General features: G+C 39.6%; 1 protein-coding gene and 1 pseudogene across 5 annotated transcripts in view; both read right to left on the bottom strand.

The window, feature by feature from the left end:
• The window catches only part of MTF2 (metal response element binding transcription factor 2), a 51,345-nt gene extending 47,930 nt beyond the window's left edge, over nt 1–3,415 (bottom strand). For all 4 annotated transcript variants that reach the window (XR_013999444.1, XM_081145889.1, XM_081145890.1 and 1 more), the window contains exon 1: nt 3,139–3,415. Coding sequence is in view for 2 of the 4 variants with exons in the window: in XM_081145889.1 (XP_081002015.1) it covers nt 3,139–3,143 (5 nt within the window). In the remaining 2 variants the exon portion in view is untranslated. The remainder of the gene's footprint in view (nt 1–3,138) is intronic.
• LOC308560958 (CD2-associated protein pseudogene) lies at nt 3,193–20,416 on the bottom strand (annotated as a pseudogene). Its single transcript has 2 exons — nt 19,282–20,416; nt 3,193–3,968 (listed from the first exon to the last, which is right to left on the bottom strand). The product of its transcript is annotated as a CD2-associated protein pseudogene (transcript).
• Between the last annotated feature and the right edge of the window lie 201 nt (nt 20,417–20,617).

Genomic DNA, 20,617 nt, shown 5'->3' with positions numbered 1-20,617 from the left:
TATTGATTTTGGAGACAGGAAGGGAAAGGGAGAGAGGGAGACAGAAACATCAATGATGAGAGTCCCGACTGATCAGCTGCCTCCTGCACACCCCCAACTGGGGATCTAGCCGCAACCAGGGGTATGTGCCCTGACTGGGAATCAAGCTGTGATCTCCTGGATCCTACATTAATGCTCAACCGCTGAGCCATGCCCGCCTGGCCAACAAAGTAAATTTTTTAAAAATAAACTTTCCTAACATCCATTTTTGCTGTTTTTCAACAAAAGAAACACAATCTTGTATCTCTTAAAAAGACCAGAGAAGTTATTACCTTCATTAATCTTTTGCAATGTTCTATGAAAACAGAGATAATGACAGAAGACATGATGTGTGGCAAAACTGAAAAATACTTTATCTTAAAAATGTATAAAGAAAATTTCATTCTCCTTAGTTAAGATAGTTCCTTACCCTTGGGTTCCTGGATTTCCATGGTTAATGGATATGACAATTCCTAACAAATAGATGCAGTAACTCCTAATATTGTGCTGTCCAAGGCAGCAGCCATTAGCTACATATGGCCATTCAAATTTTAGTTTTAAATCATTAAATTATAAATTCAGTTCTCAGCCGTGGTTGAGTGGCTCAGTTGGTTGGAGTATCATCCCATGCACCAAAGGGCTGTGGGTCTGATTCCCTGTTGGGGCACATGCCTAGGTTACGGGTTCAGTCCCTGGTTGGGGCGCATATGGAAGGCAACCAACCAATGTTTCTCTCTCACATCAATGTTTCTCTCTCTCCCCCTTCCTCTCTCTAAACATATCCTTGGGTGAGGATTAAAATAAATAAGTAAAAAGTTCTCAGTCTCACCTAATAATTAAGCTAAATTATATATTCAGTTTCTAGTGTTTAACATCCACATGTGGCTATTGGCTACCATACTGGATAGAGCAAATAAAGATCAATTGGTACAGAAAGTTCTATTGGACAGTACTACCCTACCACATAAAAACACCCACAGGGAAACTTCCACATTCCAATTTGGGGTTGTTATATTGTATCAATAAGTAAATCCTGAAAAACAGGGGAAACAAAGCATAAAAGGATCAACCAAGAAATATCATTTGTGGAAGTTTAGACTGACTAAATTTTATTTTCAGAACAGATGTTGGCAATGGCAACTCCTCAGAGGCAATTTCCCCATGTGTTAAAATAGGTTACCACTATACTGCCAGTTTTCTAAAGTCAGATGTAAAGATTATGATGAAATATAAATGGAACAAATCATCCTTTCAGTCAAGAGTCTAATAAAAAGGTATATTTATAATCCATGACATCAAAGCACCCATAGCAAAATACTCAGAATAAAATCCCTTTCCAAACTGAGCTCTGAGGCAACAGGCATACTTAAAAAGTATTACTAAATATATTTTGTTTCATGTAGGAAAAAAGTTTAACCAGATCATTTCTACACTCCTAGTTCAAAAATTGTGTGAGCTTTCATCCTAATAGGTATAGATTTCCGTTAATGCCATTAACATGATACCCAGCATGAGGAAACAGGTGCACTCTTAATTCAAATATTTTAGAATATTTTTAGTACCTTAAAAAAAACTGAAGGTGTGCAAATTTAAAATGTGAATTATACATTTTTTTAAAATTTAGGAACCTAAAAAAAAAATTTCTCCTTGCATCCCCTTCTCAAGCTATCAATGCAAATGCTTGGAGTGTGAATAACATTCCAAATATCAACAACAGAATGCTCTATGTTAAGAAATTTAAAATCAAAACTCTTTCCTTGCCAAAACTACTGGGCACCTAAAACTTTAAGTCAAAATGACTCCATTCAAAGCATTTCAAACCTTTAAAAACGTCATTTAAGAATTTAAGTATTTACTTTATCCACATTAAATACTTTTAAGTTCACTGTCTTTGCAATCCACTGCTAAAAAAGGAATTCTCAAGAGAGAATGAAAACATGGAAATTGAAACCAGCCTGTAGGCAAGGTATACAGGAGGGTCACATGGAATCAATCTGAAGGAGAAAGTTACTACTACCGGAGCATCTGGAGTCAAGTTAAATCAGGCACTATTTACATATTTCTAGTTCTGTACTGACCTCACATGCTTTAAGTTATACACACGCCTACCTACGTTTTCATATCTGAAATGAATTAGTAAATGGGTTCTATCTTTAATTAAAGTGCTTTAAAGAACAGAATAACATTCCATATCCTTTTACCCATTGTTCACGAACCCTCACTGTTCGTCAAATCACCCCGATAAATCCATCTGTTCCCTCTAGTTGCTTCCAAAGAAATATTCTAGCAACCAAGGACGCCAGATTGTAAAACACACAGAGTTAAGAGTTGTGGCACTACCAAAATATGTTAAGAAACCTTGGCAAATTAGTTAAAATCCCTTAAACCGTAATTACCTCAGCTGTAAAAATGAATCAATAATACAAATCTACACCTGAGTTATGAGTTAGATTTAATTAAACAGAACTGTCTCAGATTTTTGACGTCGTCCAAATGTAAGGTGCTTCTTCCCCGTCTCACACTTCCACTTCTTCCCTGTAAAGCTTTCAGGGTTTGCTCCCAGGCTCCACTTAGTGCCCCCCTCTTCTCGTATCCATCCTGCCATTCTACTATACCCCCATACTCAGATTCCACCAACCCCCCCGTCCTAATCTGCTACTTCTCTTTGCGCCCCCTAAGGTCCCAAGGCAGCCCCTTCACTTTGCACCCCACATGTCCCTCAGTCCGTATGTCCTAACGACTCCTCCCCTCAGCTCCCCACCCCTTCATCACCAGGTTCATCCTGCCCCTCCAACCGTCTCCCGCCCCCAGGTTCCTTCCTGCCCCTCCAAATACTATTTCCCCGTCTCAACGTTTCATCTAGTTCCCCCAACCGACTTCCCTAACGCCCAGCTCCCTGGCTTAGTCTCTTATTTTCTCCAACACCCAACTGACTACTCCCTTTCCATCCATTCTTTTCATCATACACATGAATGCAAGGCACCCACACATACTGCAGCCGCCACCCCCACCTCGATCCTCCATCTTTCCCTTTTATACTTGCTTCCTTTCTTCTCTCCCCACTCCCCCCGCCACCAATCTCCTGCGGAAGAGCCCGGTTCCCAGGCCAAGGTCTCTCACCTCATTCGGTCACTTCTGTGGTGCCAACAGCTTCATACAGGAAAAAACAACCAATCACGTCCCCGTGGGCGCTTCCCCTGCGAGTCCGAGCACTTTACTGGGCACCCGCCCCACCGGGCACCCCGCACAAGCACACGCACAAACCGAGGTTGTGAGGACGAGGGACGGGGGGGTCAGAGTGAGCGCTCTTCCACCGGCCTTAAACACAGCCCACTTCGCTACAGCCCTTCGCCATTTTGGTTTCCCGCGGACTGCCGGTGCATTCTGGGAGCGCGGAGCGTCTCCGGGGCCGAATGGCAGCTCTCCAGAGCCGCGAGGAGGCGGGGACTGCGCCGCGAGCGCGGAAGAACACCGCGCCCTGCGTCTGCGGCCGGCGCTGAACAAAGAAGGACTCTTTAATGTAGCGGTGGGACCGAGTCCTTCCGCCGCCGGGGCTAACACAATAGTGAGCGCTGCGCTGCCGGCCGGCGGCGGTGGCTGTGCGGCTTGTCCTGCGGCGGCGAGCTCTGTCGCGTCTGCTGCTTGTTCTCCTGAGAAATGGGACGGTGCTCGCCACATCTTGCCGTGCTGATTTCCTTTCCGTGGAGAAAACCTTAGATAAAGTACATTTCTTCTGTCTCCACCCCGAGGCCTGCTGTCCGAATTGCCTTCAGCGGGCAGAAGACCCGGGATGTCACAATTAAATTTTGTTCTGCGATTATTGCCCAGCCCCAAATGCCTTCTAATCGGGAGCTGTTTATGTAGAAAATTTTCGGATGTTTTTTTCCCCTTTACCATGAAAGGTTTTTCTGTTTTATCTGCTTTGCAGTCTTCCTTAATTGTGATGAAATCTGAGAATAATGAATCCCGTGCAAAGTGGTTTATTTTAAGAATACAAACTTTTTCATACTAGGGCAGACCTGCCGATATACCGCTGCGGACAGGGGTCCCAAAAGTGACAGAGTGGACGCTTGTCTCTCTGACTTAGATGCAGCCCAGCTCCTCTTAGCAGCCACCTGTGATACCTTTGTTTATAAATTTGTCAAAATATTTTATAAATTATTTTATGCTTTCGTCTCATATTACATCACGAGGATAATTAATACCATGCTTTTTCTCTCTCTCTCCCCCTGCAGAAATACCTCTTGTGGCCTGAAGTCACTTTGCTCATATTTCAAAAGGGATTCCCTCAGCCTCGGATCTCAGGATTTAGCAAATAAACATTCATTTTATCCACACCATTAAATATTTTAGTCGTACCCTTCCACTCTTTGCTTCTCCCGACTAATAATCCTAATTAGATTTTAAGTCTGTCTTCTTACTACAGCGTCAACCTCTTTGCTCCTTTGCAAGTTTCGCTTTCTCTGAATTATATTTTGACATAGTTTTTCATAAATTCGCCTTCAAACCCTTCACATTTTTGGTTGAGGAGAGTTTTGACGCAGTCCAAAAATAGATAAAGATGTTACATACAGGTATATTTGCTGTGCAACTAATCCTAATGATAGAATATCAGTTTTGGAGAACATTTGGTCTAAGTTCTCCATGTTTCTCTCAAGTGGTCATCAAGCATCAACTTCAACATCTTCAGTGATTCAGTACCTTAGAGGCGGTCGTTTTAATTTCAGAATTGCTTAATAATTAGAAAATTCTCCCTTCTATAGGTGTACAACCTGCCTTCCTATAATTTCCATTTCTGGTATAATTTTGTCCCCATTAGCCACACAAAAGTATTCTAATCCCTTAGACATTAGCGAGGTTAGGGATCTCTATTTTTTAATTAATTAATTAATTAATTAATTAATTAATTATTTTGTTAATCCTCACCTGAGGATATTTTTCCCATTGATTTTTAGAGAGAGTGGAAGGGAGGGAGAGAGGGAAGGAGAGAGGGAGGGAGGAGGAGAGAGAGAGAAACATCGATGTGAGAGAGACACCAATTGGTTGTCTCCCACACACGTCCAGACAGGGGCGAGAGATCGAACCTGCAACCCAGGTACATGCCCTTGACTGGGAATCCAACTGGCAATCCTTCAGTGTGCTCTAACCACTGAGCAACACTGGACAGGGCAATTGCTATTTTTTTAAAAGCTGCTTTTTATGTGTAAATGTATGACTGCAAAAGTGCGATCATTTCATTTAAAGAAACCAGGTGCTCCAGGGATCAAGGGCACTGAGGGAGTCTCAGTAATATACAAAGAATACCTGTTACTATAGTGTCAGAAATTTCTAACTAAGCAGCATGCAAAGCATTAAGACTTGAAGAAGGAACAAATGTCAAGTCCCTCAGAAGTACAAAGCAAAGGAACAGTCAGAGTAAACTCTGCCCTTTATTATTGTTGCTATTTATTTCTGAGAGTCATTAGGGTTGACAAAAATTCTGCTTTTCTTCTCTTCCAGACACATGGTAAAACTGCACTCTCTTGCACTCTTAAGCATAGCCATGAAACTTGCTTTTACCAATAACATGGGAGGGAAAGTGATATCACTTCCTAGGAAAATCTTTAAGTGGCAAAGGCACAGTCCCCTCACCTCTGCTGTTGTGGTCATGGAAGCATGTGTTACTATAGAACATCTGTCACTTTGGGTCCCTAAATGACAATAATCAGAGACTAGAGTTGTGCAACTATCACCACAATCCAATTTTAGAACATTTCCACCACCCCAAAAATAGTCATTATGCCCATTTTTAGTCAATTCTGTTCCCACTCCCAACCCCAGGCAATCTGCTCTCTGTTTCTATAGATTTGCCTTTTCTGGCCATTTCATATAAATGGACTCATACAATATATAGTCTTATGGTTGGCTGCTTTCACCCAACAGTGTTTTTGAGATTCATCCATGTTGTACCATGTGTCAGGTCTTTCCTTTTTATTGCTGAATAGTACTCCATTGTATGAATATACCATACTTTGTTTATCAGTTCACCAATTGATGCATATTTGGATTGTTTCCAATTTGGGGGCTATTTTAAATAATGCTGCTACGAACATTTGTGTACAAGTCTTTGTGTACATTTTTGTTTTTATTTTCTTGGGTAGATTCCTAGAAGTGGATTGCTGCATTGTGTAGTAAGTTTATGATTAACTTTTTAGGATACCGCTGAACTTTTTTCCAAAATGTGAGCAATGTGTAAGGGTTCTTATTTCTCTACATCCTCACCAATACTTGTTATTGTCTACCTTTTTTATTTTACTTATTCCCATGGGAGAGAAATGGTTTTTGATTGTGGTTTCAATATATATTTCCCTAATGGCTAATGATGTTGAGCATTTTTTTCATGTGCTTATTAGATCTTCTTTGGTAAAACATATATTAAAATCTTTTATCCATTTTTTTAACTGGGCTGTTTGGCATATTATCAAGTTATAAGAGATTTTTTAAAAAATATGTTATTATTAATTTTTTAGAGAGAGAGGAAGGGAGAGGGATGGATAGAGAGATAGAAACATCAATGAGGAAGAATATCATCGATCGGCTGCCTCCTGCACACCCTGCACTGGGGATGGAGCCTGAAACCTGGGCATGTGCCCTGACTAGAAATCAAACCTATGACCTCTTGGTTCATGGGTTGAATGACCACTGAGCCACACCACTGGGCTATAAGAGATCTTTATATATCTTGGATAAAAGTCCTTTATCAGATACACGATTTGCAAATATTTTTCTCCCAGTCTTTTCATTTTCTTAATGGTGTCTTTTGAAGCACAAAAGTTTTTTAATTTTGATTAAATCCAATTTGTTTTTTTATACCATATGCTTTTGATCTTATATCTAAGAACTCTTGGCTTGACTCAAGATCACAGAGATTTTCTATTATGTTTTCTTCTAAAAGTTTTATAGGTTTAGCTCTTACATTTGAGTGTATAATCCACTTTGAATTCATTTTGAGGTGCACTGTGAGATATGGGTCTATATTCATCTTTTGGCATGTGAATATTCAATCAGAGAAATAAACTTTTGTTGTGTTAAACCACTGCAATTTGGAGTTGTCTGCCACCCAGCATATTTTAGTCTACTCCAACTGATATAATCTAGATATGTTAATATATAACAGAAATCAGAAATTCCATTGAACTCTCTTCCATAATCAGAAGCAAAAATGACAGATATGAAGGTTTGAGCAGAACATTCAAAACATTAGGTGATTCTTGCCCAGGCAGGGTGGCTTGGTTGGTTGAATCATTTGTCCTGTGCACCAAAAGATGTTGGGTTCTATCCCCGGTCAGGGCACATACCTAGGTTGCTGGGTCAGTCCCCAGTAGGGATTAGTACAGGAGACAACCTGTATGATTGATGTTTCTCTCTCCAATCGATATTTCTCTCTCTGTCTCTTCCTTCCCTCTCTGTAAAATAAGTGAACATATCCTCCAGTGAGGATTAAAAACATTAGGTAATTCTCAAATTTTATCATTGAAAAGTCACAGGGAATACCACAAAATATTATTTATAAACCTACAAGTTCTCAATGATTAGTTACTACTCTCTTGTGCAAAAAGGCTAGAAGATCTTTTTTTTTTTTTTCTCATCCAAGGATATTTTCCATTGCTTTTCAGAGATAGCAGAAGGGAGAGAGTGAAAAGCATCCATGTGAGAGAGACACATCGATTGGTTGCCTCCCCCACTTGGCACTTGGCCCAGGGGCCAGACGTTCATGCCCTTGGCTGGAATCGAACCTGGGACCCTTCAGTCCACAGGCCGACACTCTAACCACTGAGTGAAACCGGCTAAGGCAGGGCTAGAAGAACTTTAATGTTCACCGTGCAGAGATAGAAATGCAAATAGTCAGAAGTCAGAGAGATCAAAGGAAGACATTCTGTGCCCTTATAGAGTTTGCTTTCATTGGTCTGAAGAGGGAAATAGACCTGAAACATTAAAAAAAGAATGTTTTTTTAAAACAGATCTAAAACATTAAAAAAAGAATGTCCATAATAAATCAAAAGGATTTGTTAAAATTCCTTTTTATCCAAAGCTTAAGCATACATATATAACATGAACACTGCTTTTAAACCTGGTTATTTGTTGCAAAAAATATATATACTAAATTTGGACTCTTTGTATAACACACCTTAAAATATAGTGTGTCCATTATCAATTTATTGCCTATTATTTCCAAATCTACCCTTCATTACTTGCTTTGTGAAAATGGATATGTGCCCTTAAATTTTTTTTTTTTTTTCCCCACCAGCTGGCAGAATGTTAAGCTTTGTCAGTGCAGAGACCATGTATTATAAAGTGGTTTTACTTCTTGGTTCCAAAGCACATTCGCAGCAGCCTCCTGCGATGTGCACAGCTTCCCCAGAACTTGGATTCTGCAGCAATGCACCTTCCTCAGTCTTGTCAGATCATCTCCCTAGGGCAACCCCAGAAAAATTTGTACATGCTACCATCAAGTAATATTTGTGCTGCCTTAGCAGTCAAAAATTTAAGGTGAGTGAATGAAAAGTGTGTGTGCATTCAAAACTGATCACTCAACTAAAAATCATAAGGGCTAGCTTTCAATTTTCATCTCCACATACCCTATTATGGCATAAGCTTTGGAAGATTGAATCACCAAAATGCAGTGGGTGTAGGGGAGAGACAGAGACAGAGACAGAGACAGAGACAGAGACAGAGACAGAGAGACAGAGAGAAAATGAATTAGCCAACTCTAAGAAAGACAAACTCTCTTATCTGCTTCACACAGCTAATCTGTCCACCAAGCATTCAAAGATGTAGACTAAGAGAGGCAGAGTCACAGAAGCAGGAACCCCGGGAAACAGAGGATCTCAGTTGCTGGCCAGCCTCTGTCTCTATTAACTGAGTGATTTGGGGCAAGTTTCCTAAAATCTCACAGCCTGAGCATTGTGGGCTCAATGGGAAGGATAAGTATATCAACATTAAAGTTTTATCATACAGATAAATCATATGTGTAAAAGTGCTTTATTTTTCTCATAGCAGTTATTACATGTCTTACGCCCTCGATTTAACTGTAAGCCCCTTGAAGGTAGGAGGGCATTACTCTTCTTTATATCTCTATTCCTGGAAACATACCTGGACCACAAAGTAGCCCTTACATAAATAAATTTTAAAATGGATATTTATTTAACAATGTTATATATGTTCTTCTATATGTGAAGAACTGTGCCATACACACTGTCAGCACAGGATACAAGCATTAATAAGCCACCTCCACAAAGTGGGCTGGTGGGCTTAGAGTCTGCAGACAGTGACATTAACAAGTAACAAAGATACAATACAAATGTACAGAAGTGTGAAAGGGTGTGATGTATCTTTTTTTGAGTGGGGGGGATGATGTATCTTAGGAATAAGAAAAAAAGAGCCCAGGATGAAGGATTTTAAAAAGCACAGAAAAATGATTGCATCTTACAGTGAGAAACCTCCTATGACAAGTGGTATTGGTCAAGACTTTTTTTATTACAGAGGTCATGATTGCAACCTAAACAAGCCTTGGAAGGGCAGAAACCCTTACCTTGGTGTTGCCTGGAAATAGGGACTAGGAAAATATCAGGATCCTCCATCCATCTCTCTCTCTCTCATTGCTGCTCTGTCTGAACCGTGTTTCCATTCTCTCCTGCATATGGCCTTATTTATTTAGTGGGAAACATGACTTTCAGCAAAATTACATTTTACTATTAGAACCAGTAGTTAAGAAAAGGGAATTTTTCTCCTCTACCTCCTTCCCTCATCCCCACTCCCCAACCTTAGAGTTCTAGCCTAAATAAATAAATCCCAGGGAAATATTCTGATGGGCTATGCTTGGGTCACATGCCCAACCTAGACTAGATGTTACAAGCAAGATGAGAGACACATTATGTTCAACAAAAAATTGGATCATTGTGCCCTGGCTGAGTGGCTGGGTTGGTTGGAGCATTGTCCCGTACACCAAAAGGCTCTGGGTTCGATTCCCGGTCAGGGCACATACCTAGGTTGCGGGTTTGATCCCCAGTTGGGGGGCATAGGGGAGGCAACCACTCGATCTTTCTCTCTCACATCAAAGCGTCTCTTCCTCTCCCTCTTTCTCTCTTTCTCCCTCTCTTCCTTTCTTCTCTCTCTAAAAATCAATGGAAACTTATCCTCAGGTGAGGATTTTTTAAAAATTGGATAAATGCTCAACCCTGTAGCCAAAAAAATGGAGTCTTTTATTAGCTGCCACCACAAGCAGCACATTGGAGTTGGAGGGAAGGTGTTTCCCCAAAGAAGGGGTTGCTATTCTGGACTGCCAAAATACTTTGAATCCACTAACATGAGGTGAGGTTTGAACTTCCATCATCATCATCATCATCATCACAGTAATAACATTCATTGAGTGTTTGCCCTCTGCCAAGCTGTGTGAAAAGTACTTTACATATGTTATTTTCTTTAATCTTCCCAACAACCTTATGAAGAGGAAATTATTCCTGTGTTACAGAGTGACTGAGATAAAGAGAAGATAACAGATTGTCCAGGGTCACACAACAATAAGTGCACATTTAAATTCAATTTTGTTTGACTCTGGAGACTACTCTTTAACCCCTATATAGAAATAGAACCTTCAGAGGCTTTCAAATAAACCCAACCTTTAGAAATATCTCTCTTGCAGTGGTGTGGAAATTAAATTCAAGAAAGGAAAAACTGCAAATTAAGAGGCCACTGCAACTGTCCAGGTGAAAAGTGGGTGAACGCCTGAACAAAGAGGAAAGAGAGACTCCAGAGACAGAAGGAGATAGCAACAAAACTTAGCAGTCTTTGGAAGAGAGATGTGGAAGAGCAAAATGACTTAAGGATAATCTTTGAGGTTCACGGCTTTAGTGAGATGAGAGACGATGCCTGTGTTTCTTTATTTCTTCTTCCCTCTTTCCTTTCTTTCTTCCCTGCTTTATTTTAACAAAGATTAGAGGTGGCTTGTGTTGAAATGAGCCAACATAGAAAAAAGATGTGCAACAATTTTAGTGAGAGACTAATAAGTTCTGAACAAGTTGAGTTTAAGGTGCCTATGAAATATTAAAATGTATGTGTCTAGTAGGCAGCTAGAATTGCATCTGGAGCTCAGGAAAGGAGAGGGCTGCTGTTAAATGGAAGACTACACACCTAACCAAGCCTTGGTGCTCCAATCCAGTTTGCTTTACTAGTGTTCTTTCCTGGCTCTCCCATGTCAGCCAGAAGGGCTTGTTATAAATAGTAATTATAACTGAAGCAGAATATATTTAATTACATAATCTTAAGTATTAACATTTAGTTTCACAAAGTCTGCACATTAAACTGGAGTAATTGAAGGACTGCTGACAAAGGAAAATAGGAATATAAGTAAATAGGGTCTGTTTATGGATCTTGTTTCACCATTGCCATCAGTTAATAATGAATGTAGTTAATGATTATCTCTATGCGGTAAGTTTTTTTTCTGCTTTGTGTTCCTCTGTTTCCTAATTTTTCTATTCTTGTAATATTTTAAAAGTTATTTAAAACTCATTCAGTATAGTGATATAAGTTTCTGGTCCAGTGACCCATGAGAAAATTTAGATGCTGTTAGGTAGGGGCATTTGAAAGCTTCCAGGCTCTCAAAACATGGGCTCTTTGGGGAGCTCTCCAGGGTACTGGACTGCCTTTTCTGAAATTCTGATCAGTGAACCAGATCCTTGTGTCTCTCTTCTGACCTATTTGCCCTTGGTTTACCCTGAATCATGCCCTTCTGATCAGCTCTCTGCCTCAACTATGTCTTAACTGACAACTTAGTTTTTTGGATGAGTTCCCAACAGCCTTTAATTGTTATAGTTATGCTGATGCTTTCAAAATCTATGGCCAGTAATTTTCTTCCCACCCAAATTCATCCCTTCCATTTCTATTACCATTAGCCTTCATGAAATTTTAACAAATAATATTGAGTGTAAACAAAAATGTAGAATGTAAAACCTCCAGAAGATAACACAGGAGAAAATCTATATGACTTGGGGTTGGCAATTCATTTTTAGATGCATGCAGTCATGCTCTATGACTTAAAAAATTGATAAGTTGGACTTTATAAGTCTGTTAATAAAAATATTATTGAACGTCCATTATATGTCAGCATTGCACTAGGAATTACTGGCCTTCTTGGCACTTACAATGTAGTGTGTAGGAGTGTTCAAGCTAATGAAATCAAGTAACACAAATAAGTACATAATTATACAGAGCTGTGAATGAAAGCTTCATAAGGCTATGAGAGCTTATTCCTAGTCTGGAGGGTTAGGGAATTCTTCTCTAAGGGAGAGATATTAGAACTCTGATATCAAAGATGAATGGGAGTTAACTAGTAGTGTGGTTTTGTTTGCTTGTTTTTTCACAATACAGGGATTCAATCCCTTTTATTTTTGACTGAATATGTCTGCCAAGGAGGAGCCACAAGGCACAGCCAAGAGTAGGCTACAGACCTTTATCTCCCCTTGCTGCAGGCTGTTATGATCACATTAAGGATGCCAGAGCCCCATCACCAAACAGGACTCTGAATGTGAACATCCCCACTAGCTGCATGACAGAGCAGGGGCCACCTGAGCTCATCCAGCCAGGGGGTGCAGACAGCCACAGGCTCCTCTCTTCCCCCGAGGTAAAGTCCTCAACAGTCAAGTTAAGGGTTATTCTTCCTCTTAAGGCAGCCAGGCTTATGGTTGGAAGACCAGGTGGTGTTTACTGAGACCTGGGGAATTTCTGCTTTTGATGGTATCGCTATAGTCCCACTTAGGGAGCTCCAGAAGCCCTGGTGCCATGAGGGCCTGTGCTGCCCAGCCCCCGATTCTCAGGGCAGCAAAGCTATTCAGCTGCCCCTCCCCACTGGGTTCCATGATGCCTTTGAAAAAAAAGTACATAGTGAATGACAGCAGAGAGCTATATTTAGTGGCTTTACTCAACACTCCTGAACCATCAACATGGAGCCTGTGGATCTCACCCAGCTGCCTGCTCCCCACCAACCCACACTGTTCCTCTGTTAGAGTCAGAGTTGGGGCGAGGTGGGGTTGTTAGGAGGAAGAGCCTTACTGACCAAGGTAAGCAAGGTCCTGTCGTGAGGTGCGATGTGTATACAACGGAAGGAAGGCCTGTGTGGCTGGAGCACAGAAAGCAGAGTGGAGAGTTAGGGGTTACACTAGAGAGGACCCTATGGGCCATTAAAAAGCTCACATTCTTAACCTAAAAATCAGTAGGAAGACCTTGAAGGATTTTAAGCAGGGTATTGACATGAATGCATTTGGAAAAGAACTCTCTGGTTACTTGGTAGAAAAAAGATGACAGGGTCTCTCAACCTCAGCACTATTGACTTTTTTGCAATGAGTAATTCTTTGTTGTGGGAGACTGTCCTGTACATTGTAGGATGTTTATCAGCTTCCCTGACATCTCCACATTAGAGATAGTACACACCCTCTGTGTTGAGACAGCTAAAGTCTCTAGACATTGCCAAATGTCCCAAGGGGCAACATCATGCCTAGTTGAGCATCTCTGAATTAGAGGAAGAGCAAGAGAGAATGATAGGGACCAGTTGGCAGTTTTTACAGTAGCCCAGGTAGACATTATGGTACCTTAGACTTGAGGTGGAAAAAGAAGGAAGGAGCCCTAGCCAGTTTGGCTTGGTGGTTAGAGCGTCAACCTGCAGACTGAAGGGTCCTGGGTTCAATTCCCACCAAGGGCACGTACCTCGGTGGCAGGCTCGATCCCCAGCTCTAGTCAGGTGCACGCGGGAAGCAGCCGATCGCTGTCTCGCTCACATCGATGTTTCTCTCTCTCTCTCTCTCCCCCCCCCTTCCATTCTCTCTGAAAAGCAATGGAAAAATATCCTTGAGTGAGAGTCAAAAAAAAAAAAAAGGAAGGAGACGAATTAGGATTAGGGTTGGGATTAGGGGGATGTTTACACAGTAAAGTCAACGCTATAGGTTGCTGAATTGAAACAGGAGGAGAAAGTGGGAGAAATCAAGGAGAAGCAGTAATTCTGGCCTAAGCACCACGTGGTAGGATTCTCAGGTATGTAGGTACAATTTTGAACCAATGTAAAAATAGAATCAGATTTTTGGAGGTATTGAGATATGTAGGTATAATTTTGCATGTAGGAGGAACGTAAATCATTAGAGGCCAAAGGGCAGACTGTGGTAGTCAATTACATTAGTGATCCCCAATGAACCATGCCTGCTGTATACATGCCCCAGTGTAGTCCCTCCGCTTGGATCTGAGCTGGCTCCATGACCTTTAACTAAGAGAATGTGGCAAAAGCAACCTTCTGGGACTTCTGAGCCCAGGTATTAAAAAGGCCTGGCACCTCCCACGTTTGTGCTGTAGGGTAACCAGTGGCCATTTAAGAAATCTAAGTGCTGTGAGATCACCATGCTGTGAGAAACCCAAACTTGTTATCTGGACAGACCATGTGGAAGATGTGCGCGGCCCCTCACCCACAGTTCCAGCTGAATTTCCAGTTGACAGTCAGTGCCAGCCTGCCGACCATCTTACTTAAAGCCCTTGGAAGTACACCCTCCAGCTCCAGTCAAGCCACTCCACCTGGTGCCATGTGGAGCTGATGCAGGTCCCATTAAGCCCTGACCAAACTGAGGAATTGTGAGCAAATAAGTTGTTTCAGTCCAGTAAGTTTGAGATGTTTTGTTACATAGCAATAGGTAACTGAAACAGTTGGCTGCTCTAAGGCTCAGTTTCATCTACTGTAAATTAGATATTATACCGCATCTACCTCATATTTGTTGTGACCTTCTCTGGCTGCTCTACATGAACTGAACCTCAGTTACTCTGCTCCCTTTTTTGCTTCATAGCACTTATCACCACTTGAAAACATTTGTATTTGTCTTCCACACTAGAATATAAACTCTATGAGAGTCAAGGCTTTTTGTTCATTGTGATATACCAAGTGCTTAGAAGAATGTCCTATCACATATATGATCAATAAATACTTGTTGAGTGAGTAAATAAATGAATGTTGTTACTCATACATGTCCATTTTTCACTAAGGAGATGTGGGAAAATTTCCTGTATTTTGCCTAAGGCTTAAACCTTTTCAGTTATCACTTTTCAGCACAACATGTTCGATTGGTTGACTAGACGGTAAAATTACTTGGCTCTGCTATAAGGAAATCTTAGGGTACAAACAATATGAAAGAAGGCAGACTACAGTTGCAGAGCAACTTTAATTTAATCAGTTTAGACCAATGTTATTTATTAAGCTTTACAAGCTAATTCTTCAGCTTTCATTCCTCCAGCTGATTCATACCTGTGTCCAAGATCTTTAAGATATTCAATTGGCTTTAAACTTCACTTTTTAGTTCATTCTAAAATTCTCTTAGACACAATCAGCCAACCATGAAATCAGCAGTTTCTTCAGCTGAGGTTTGGCCAGAACACTTCTTCCTGCACATGCATCAATTTAGCTCTTAAAATGCTTCTCTTCTACTTTTCTGCTTTTGAAACATTTTTAAAGGTTACCTCTAATAGATTTGATCATCTTAATCTGAAATCCGATCTAATCTCTTTAAAAGTTTCTCCATTTCTGCCCTGGCTGGTGTGGCTCAGTTGGTTGGGCGTCCTCCTGTGCACCAGGAGGTTGCTAGTTCGATTCCAGGTCAGGGCCCATGACCCAGTTGTGGGCTAGATCCCAGGGAGTCGGCCTGCAGGAGGTAGCTGGTTGATGTTGCGCTCTCACATTGATGTTTCTCCCTCTTCCTTTTCCTTCCTCTCTCTCTAAAAGTCAATAAAACATTTTTTAAATTTTTATTTGTTTTCCATTTTTATTATTTTTTAAATTTTTATTTATTATTATTATTATTGTTATTATTATTATTTTAATCCTCACCCAAGGATATTTTTTCCATTGCTTTTCAGAGAGGGGGAGGAGGGAAGAAACATCAACGTGAGAGAGACACATTGATTGGTTGCCTCCCGCACATGCCTGTCAGGTACTGGGGACCAAGCCTGCAACCCAGGTACGTGCCCTTGGCAAGAACTGAACCTGGGACCGTTCAGTTGGCAGGCCAATGCTCTAACCACTGAGCCAAACCAGCTTGGGCAATAACACTTTTTTAAAAAAAAAATATCTTTATTGATTTCAGAGAGAGGAAAGGAGAGGGAGAGAGACAGAAACATCAATGATGAGAGGGTCATTGATCAAGCTCACAACCGGGGCATGTGCCCTGACCAGGAATTGAACCCCGATCACCTGTATCCTAGGTCGATGCTCAACCACTAAGCTATGCCCGGCCAGGCTAAAACATTTTTTAAAAATCCATATATTTCCTATTAGGAGCTTGTTAACATTAATTGAGCTAATATTTATTAAATATTAATACTTTATCAAATAAATATTTTAGAAATTGCACTATAGATTTATTGTATTCATGTGCTCTCTTGTCTGCATTAAGGCCTGATTAAAATATTTTATTCTACATAAAAAACAAGGGCTAGGAGCAGTGATAGATTTTGTCAGTTTCATTTCTGTCAGGTTTGGAAGTTGACACAGGGACTTTGATCCTAGGGTTCAACACAGATTACACATTTTTTTCCAATAAATCCCAAGCCAACGGGAATGAGAAATGGGGACAATAAAACTTTCATAACCAGCCTTCCTCTAAGGGACGGGAGGATAATCCAGGACAAGGGTTGGGGTAGGGTGGAGAAAAACCAATGCAACCATAAGGAACTGCTTTTCCAAGCCCAGAGGGACAAGATGAGCCTGGTACAGGTCTATGTTTATATCCCAGGGATGTCTAGACTAGAAGTGTCTAAAAGGTACTCTGTCATCTTTGATTTCTAGCATCTGTACAATGTCTGCTGTTTGTCACATGGATGACTAGATATGAGATGAGTGAGCATGTTCGTCCATGCCATCATACTCCGGAGTCTAGACCAGAATTTCACAAAAAGTGATCTGAGGATGGAAGAATCTATATTTTCAGTGTAAAAAACTTCAAGTGTCACTTTCCTTTAAACAAGTCAGTCCATTTCATCTGTCAGAATGTTTTACTGATGGATATGTCATAGTTTGTTCAAGGGTGGGACAGTGTTTTCAATTTACTTTTCCATTTAATTTTTGGCTATGCCCAATCTTTTATTAGTTTTTTGGCTGTAACAGTTTGAGGATTACTCTTGTAAAGGAGTAATGAATAATGACTTACCGTTATCCTCTAAAAACACTTTAAATAAATGTCACCTTGCATTTGTTCTGAAACTCATCTGACATGTTTTCACCCACCTCACTGGCTTAATATCTTCCTTTAATTTATCCTCATAAGTTTGGCATCTACATGGCACTTTCCCCCTTTAAGTCTCATTTTCTTTATCTGTGAAATATATTACTCATGTTGGAAACATTAAGTAAGAAACCCTTGTAAAATGCCTGACATGATGTCTGCCGTATAGTGGTGTTCAAAGAATGTAAATTCTTCTTCCCTCTCTTTTTGGGTTTCTTGACAATTAAACATGCCACTGTTTCATTTTGTTGTTGTTAGAACAGGTCAAAATTCCTTGATGAACTATAGATATATTCAAGGGTTATTAGAGCCAGCTGTATGTATACGAACATTTAGAATTAGATAATTATAATAATATTGACCTAATAGTTTCAGATCATATTAGAGTCAGGTCAGTATATGTTAAAAGTAAGATTAGGAATTAATCAATATAGCAGTTTTTCAGGATATTTTCTCTCTCCAGCTTTAGACAAGTTTTGATTAAACTACTCAACATAAAACTTCAATTATAATGATATTTAAATATACATAAAACATAAATAAATAATATTGATTATGTCTAAAAATAATCCCCTTGGAGGGCATAGAGGGGATAAATGGTGATAAAAAATAAAATTAAAAATTAAAAAAATAATAATAATCCTTTTGAATAATCCATGTGCTTTCCCTTTGCTTTTTTATTTTAAGCTGGTGAAGTGTTATGATTATGGAGAAGCTTTGATCAGACTTTTAAAAATAAAATTTATTGAAGTGACATTGGTTAATAAGGATCATATAGATTTTGTGTACATTACTATGATACATAACCTGTATATTGCATTGTGTGCCCAACATCTAACTTTATAAAATGAGTTTCAAACATCCTTTGTGGCTGGAATTTGATTGTTTGGTACTCATTTTGCCTTGGCTGCTATTAAAATTTCTAAAAAGGTATTAATTATAAAGATTTCCCATATCCTATGCTCATATTTTTAGGTTGTATCTATAATCCCAAGAAGTTTTGCTTTTAAATTGTTTAGTTTGTTTTTGAATCTTTAGTCCTTGAAAAAACTTTAAACAAGTTATACTGTACCATGATTGAAAAGAAACAGTAGAATAGAAATAGAAAGGCATGCCGTAAATGTCAACAGCCATGGCTGATAAATTTGGGGAACTCTAAGTCTCTATAACTTTCTTAAATTGAACTCTTTAGTCTCAGTTCATCTCATTTCAGATATTTTGTCAAATGAATGGTGATTATTTATACCCAGATTTCATTCTTACTTTCCCAAGCTTTCACTTTGACTATGTAGTGAACTCAGTGTGGGAGTATATTAGATTTCACAATAATGTCAAAATTATTGGGCTGAATTTTGTTTGAGAGTGCCCAAGTGTTGTGGTCTTTCTTTCTCTTTCTTTCTCTCTTTCTCTCTTTCTCTCTTTCTCTCTTTCTCTCTTTCTCTCTTTCTCTCTTTCTTTCTTTCTTTCTTTCTTTCTTTCTTTCTTTCTTTCTTTCTTTCTTTCTTTCTTTCTTTTCTTCTTTCTTTCCTTCCTTCCTTCCTTCCTTCCTTCCTTCCTTCCTTCCTTCCTTCCTTCCTTCCTTCCTTCCTTCCTTCTTTCTTTCTTTCTTTCTTTCTTTCTCTCTTTCTTTTTGAAAAATTAAATTTATTTCAATTGGGACACTATAAAATAATAAAAATATAACTGTTTATGCTTAGTTTTCTTAAACAATTTTTGAAATAACTATGAACAAGTACAACATCCTTACTAAAGAAATGGTTTAACATTGTAATGAATGAAAATTGGTATCAGTTTGAGTAAAATCTTAATTTCCTATGGATCTTGACAAACTGCTTCCTCCCAGAAAACGTCAAGCATTGCAAAGCAAATACAGAACACTTGTTAAATATCAGTGCAAATGATTCAGCGTGGAGAGATGTTTTTCTTTAGAATGACAACAAAAGACAAGTTATTTTTCTAAAAGTGGAGAAATTAGCCACACCTCTTTCTTCAGGCTTTATAGGAAAATACTTTTTCTCTGCAGATATCAGCTCAAGCCTTGGGGCTGGACCCTTAGCAGGAGGTGGTGGTCTCTTTGATTTTGGAAAGTCCTTTCCAGTTCATTTATCTGAAGAGCAAAATTGTCTGGAAATACTTCTTTCCCATGAATTTCACCTTCCCACCAGCCAGCTTCTCCAGTCTCCTTACTTATCACATGGATTATCTCTCCCTCTTTCAAAGTAAGTTCATCTTCATTAGTACCTCATAGGCGAATAACATTCTACAATATTCCTTAGCTTTAAGTTTACCTTCAGGGTCTGTTTTGTTATCTCCACCTCTGAGTTCTAAATCCCAGTCGCTGTATGTGTAAGGGCTTTTCTGTTTTGTTTTGTTTTTGTTTTTCTCTTTCACTGGATATTCGTGTCCTAAGTTTCTCTTTCATTGGATAGTCTTGTCCTAAGTTTTAAAGGAGCCTTCTTTAAAAATGTCTCCAAATCCAATTCCTCAAGTTTTCTTTGGCTATGTAACTGATCCAGGTGCCGTTTCATTTCCATTCCCCAGAGAAGGGAAAGATAAGGTGGGCTCAGTACAGTTTCTGAATCCTCCTGGGCTTCATGAGTTTCACCATTCTCTCTTACTGCTAATGCTTTTACAAAATTTGAGGGAAACAGTCCCAACTTGTTCAGGGTTCCACTCCTCCAGTCCTCCTCTACCTCTTCATTAATATCAATAATATATCCCACTTTCAGCTTTAGATTATTATCATTCTGTGGAGTGTGCCCAGAGAGAACTTTACACTGCTGCTTCTTGGTCTCCTTCTTAATGTTTTTAGTTTGCATTTGTGGCTGAACTCCTCTAGCGGGGAACCCATAGGTGCTTGTTGGTTGTACAAGACTGGCTACATTCCCATGCCTTTCCTATTTGATGGGCAAATTGTCAGGCTTGGATTCTGTCTCTCTCTTAATTTCCTTAACAAAATTATCAGGAAACATTTTTCTTCTCCCATATAGTTCTCCTTCTAGCCATCCTTCCTCCTGTAGTTTTTTTACACTCTTGATGAAAGTTTCCCCAATTCAAATAGTTAATTCACCATTAAGTACAGCATCATAATTAAACTCCACAATACAGTCAACCATGCTGGGGGCCCCCCTGGGGAGAAGCCTGGCACCTGGTATTTACTTCTGTTTGAATCAACTATAGCATACAATGTCAAAACAATACATTAGAACCAATAGCTCTTAGGGTAAAAACTATCCACGTACAGATGGTGACCAGAGTGATCAATTAAACTCTAGGTGTATAAATACCATAAGTACATATTCAGAGTTGTGAATGGA

This window comes from Miniopterus schreibersii (assembly GCF_964146895.1).
Source record: "Miniopterus schreibersii genome assembly, chromosome: 8".
NCBI lineage: Eukaryota > Metazoa > Chordata > Mammalia > Chiroptera > Miniopteridae > Miniopterus > Miniopterus schreibersii.
Note: the sequence above shows the minus strand (reverse complement) of the source record. Positions and strands in the feature narration are given on the sequence as shown.